The sequence below is a fragment of the Phoenix dactylifera genome, unplaced genomic scaffold (genome assembly GCF_009389715.1).
Source record: "Phoenix dactylifera cultivar Barhee BC4 unplaced genomic scaffold, palm_55x_up_171113_PBpolish2nd_filt_p 000847F, whole genome shotgun sequence".
Classification (NCBI taxonomy): domain Eukaryota; kingdom Viridiplantae; phylum Streptophyta; class Magnoliopsida; order Arecales; family Arecaceae; genus Phoenix; species Phoenix dactylifera.
In genome coordinates this window covers 4,494-8,402 of record NW_024068211.1, presented here as the reverse complement: position 1 = coordinate 8,402, position 3,909 = coordinate 4,494, and the positions used below count along the sequence as shown (strand labels likewise).

The window sequence follows — 3,909 nt, the reverse complement described above, 5'->3', positions numbered from 1 at the left end:
ATTCGGGTGCACCCCCTCTCCACCCCCCCCCCCCCAACACACCATAGATTTAAGCCTGGAAATTACCTAGATTAATTCAAGCTTCCTCTGTTTTCGAAACTTCTTAGGCTTTAGAGCCAAAATGTCGAGACCTGGCTGGATTTTTAATATAAATTTTTACAGATTGATCCTTGCAAAATTTTTAGAGGGTCAGAAAGTACTTTGTAGCTTGAGCTAATCATTAGGCACAGAAAATTTTAAATTTTAAAATAGATCAGACTCAAAATTTGATGAAAAACAAATACAATTTGGACCCAAGGCCCGATCCATTATTAGTTTTACTGCCCTCCAAAAATATTTTTAAATAATATATTAGTGTTTAATAAAATATTTGGAAGTTATTTTAAATTTGTTAAAAAACCGTAAAAGATCGGAGAAATTTCAATCTACCAAGCTATTACTTCAGTGAACAATAGGTTTATGAGGTCCAATTTTCGGCCCATATTAGGACAGACACTTCTTTTTTCCAAAAAAAATGTTATGAATAGAAACAAAATAAAAAAATTCAACATCGATGTGGCTGCGTGATTTAGATGACTGCTGAAAAAGCTGTTATTTGGCATCATGCACCCCACGTGAATCTCAAACCGCAGAACAGGCTACTTTTTTCGGATGCCCACCAGAACCGATCCGCGTGCTCGCAAAATAGAATACTCTTATCAAACCATACGCAATCCAAGATCCAAATGAACCTTGTGGTACTTTGCCTTCTAATATTCCTCATCACGGGTCCCTTCTTGTAATCCTTTCATTCCTAATCCCTCCATCCCTCTCAATTCCAAGCAGCTCCATTAAAACACGCTCTCTTCCACCAGTTGACCCCACCCAGCTCACGTGGCCCATTAATGATCTCTCTCTGGGGTCAATCCTCTTCACTTCTTAAAGCTACGCCTTCTTCCCTGTTTCCTCTCTCTCATTAGATCATACCTGCCCAAACTCTCTCTCTCTCTCCCTCTCCCTATGTCTTCTAGCCTGAGAAAGCTTCCGGTCCGCCACCCGGTGGTGGTAGACATCGGGTGCAACTGCCGGCGGCCAAAGCTTTCCTTTCTCTTCACCTCAACCTCCCGTTCGAAAGCCAAAGCCACTCTCACCGACCCCTTCTCTCCCACCACCACCACCACCACCACCTCTTCCTTCACTGCTGCCACCTTCACCGCTACCACCGACACCTCCGCATGCGAAGACACGCCGTCGCCGGCCAAGCAGATCTCCGCTGCCGGGAGCCCAGCGGTGGGTGGGCGGGGGACGAGGAGGAGGAGGAAGAAGGGGAGGGTGGCGAGGGAGAGCGTGGCAGTGGTCAAGGAGTCGGCGGAGCCGTACGCCGACTTCCGGGAATCGATGGTCCAGATGATCGTAGAGAAGGAGATATACGCGTGGGAGGACCTCAACGACCTCCTCCACAGCTTCCTCGCCCTCAACTCCCCCCGCCACCACCACCTCATCCTCCGCGCCTTCACCGACCTCTGGAGCGGGGTATTCTCTGCCCCCTCCACCTCTCTCCTCTCTAACCGGTGACTGGGCTTCACCGCCGGGCGTCTAAGCTAGCCGTTCGTGCTTATGCCTACCAGGTCGTAGACTTAGGATTCCTTACTGTAGATGAGGAGACGTCAGAGTGTTTGGGGTTTGGCGTAACGTAGCGGATGGTGTATAATGTAATGATGGTAGGAAATGTGTAGTAAGAGTGTTGTTTGGCTTGGCGTGGAGGACGATCATGATGGGCGTGCGAAGGGGTTGTGGTGATGTTTTTTTTGAATTTCTCAACCCTGAACGGCGTTTCCTGCTTCCCTTGCAGAACTCAATGATGTTATTTATTTTATGCAGTGATGTGTGTGGCCTTAAAGAGTGGGCCTTGCTTTCACGATATCTTTGGGTCAATCCTCTTTATTCTCTCTCTCTCTCTCGCGCGCGCGCGCGCGCGCGAACACGGAGTTCCGTCTTGATATCTGAACAGTTAACCTCAAGTTTATCATATGCTAAAAGAATTATAAAAGGTAACCATATGGCTTCATAATAAAGATTTGATAAAAAAAAAATATTACTCAAGATTGACTCAACTCAACTCAAATGGCAATCAAGCTATACTCAAGTTCTAATTTGAAATCGAGCTTCGATCATAATTAAAGAATATAATTAGAAGTTAGAAGTTAGAAGTTAGAATACAATTAAAACACCTGAATTCGAACGCAAGCTTGACCTCAGAAGGCATGAGCTCAAAAGGCTGACTTCATAAGGCCGAGCTCAAAAAGCTGACCTCAGAAGGCCGAGCTCAAAAGACCGAACTCAGAAGGCCGAGCTCAGAAGGCATGAGCGCAGAAGGTTGACCTCAGAAGGCCGAGCTCCGAAGGCATGAGCTCACGGCCGAGCTCAGAACACCGACCTCAGAAGGCCGACCTCAGAAGACACCGAGCTCAGAAGGCCGACCCCAGAAGGCCGAGCTTCGAAGGCATGAGCTCAGAAGGCATGAGCTCACGGCTGAGCTCAGAACACCGACCTCAGAAGACCGATCGCGGAAGGCATGAGCTCAGAAGGCCGACCCCAGAAGGCCGAGCTCGTCGTCCACATGCTATGGCCATATCCTACAGCAGCCTCACCACACAATGCCTTGCTTGCTGGCCACGTTATGATATATCAACTAGGGATCATACCCTTCTACGATTGTCAACGCCTCACCGTTTCCAAGAACGGATTGCACCGTGCACCACAAGCAAGCCCTGGCTGCACGTCATCCCCACTCATGATGGGAATGGGCCATACCTTTGCCACCTAGACTCCTCTACAGGAACTATAAATAGCCCCGTAAGGTAACATAAAAGAAACTTTTGGTTGGGCCTACTAAACTCCACTCTAACTTGAGTGTCGGAGGGCCCTCACTGGAACCCCACTGGTGAGGCTTTGTGCAGGTCCGCCGCTGCACGGGAGGTGGCACTCGTCCTCTTCTTCCACTCACTGGCAGCTCCCTCGGCCCCTCCGGTGTGGTCACCCTCGGGCCAGATTTGAACCACAACATGTACATAGGTGGAGGGTATCTTTTTAATTTTTCATTCTTATTTTAAAATTAAACAACCGTAGAGGCTGATGCAAATACAAGGTGCTTACAAGTAATAGTGGTGGAAGCATGAGTTGCTGGATCTCCTTGGAACTCTTTGTGATATTTATATGACCTACTAAATACATATCTACATTTTAGCTAATATAGATCTCCTGTTTTCTTTAGAAACTAAGTGCTCGTTTTCTTTAGAGAGTAACTGCTCTCGTAATGTCATAGAAATATGGAAAGTGGAGACATATGGTCAATCGTTCATCCGAAAAGCGCTTTTCATTACAATAGATGAAATACTGATACACGTGACTTGGGCCTAGTTAATATGAGGTACCTCTTTTCTTCTTTTTTTTCTTTTTTTTTTGGTAACTAGGTACCTTTTTTGTCTTTAAAGAAAAGAAAAAAAGCGCACCTTCATGAAATAGGATAGTTCTAAGCTTGTAAATGGGTCTGATAGATAAGTGACCCCATTTGACCCAACTCGCTTAAACCCGAACTGACCCATGTTAAACAAAAAGGTTTACAGAATTTTTTGATCATACATAAGTATCGATCGACAATAATTTGTTGCTTTTTACCAACTTAATGTTAAGGAATTTCTGGACCTAGAAATTCAAGTAACCATAGAAACGATGGAACCCACTATTTTTTTATTTGGTATCGTGTAAAGGACCTGTAGGGCCAAATCAGGTCCTATTTTATTTTTTGGAGTGAGTTTGAGTTTACAAAATTCTGACCCGATCCGATCTGATCCGGCCTAAACCTAAACCTAGAAAATTGTTAGAGCCCATAAGCTGCAAGAGAGGCAGAAGAGGCAAAGAAGGCACTTA

The 3,909-nt window shown here is 45.7% G+C and overlaps 1 protein-coding gene across 1 annotated transcript; it reads left to right on the top strand.

The window, feature by feature from the left end:
• Positions 1-878: 878 nt before the first annotated feature.
• Positions 879-1,846, top strand: LOC103721418 (transcription repressor OFP8-like). The gene has a single exon (XM_008811616.4). It carries the CDS (start codon positions 1,000-1,002, stop codon positions 1,552-1,554), a length of 555 nt encoding a protein of 184 aa, XP_008809838.2. The 5' UTR covers positions 879-999; the 3' UTR covers positions 1,555-1,846.
• Positions 1,847-3,909: the final 2,063 nt, after the last annotated feature.

Coding starts and splice junctions, on each gene's coding strand:
- LOC103721418 (XM_008811616.4), top strand. CDS start 1,000: ATGTCTTCTAGCCTGAGAAAGCTTCCGGTCCGCCACCCGGTGGTGGTA.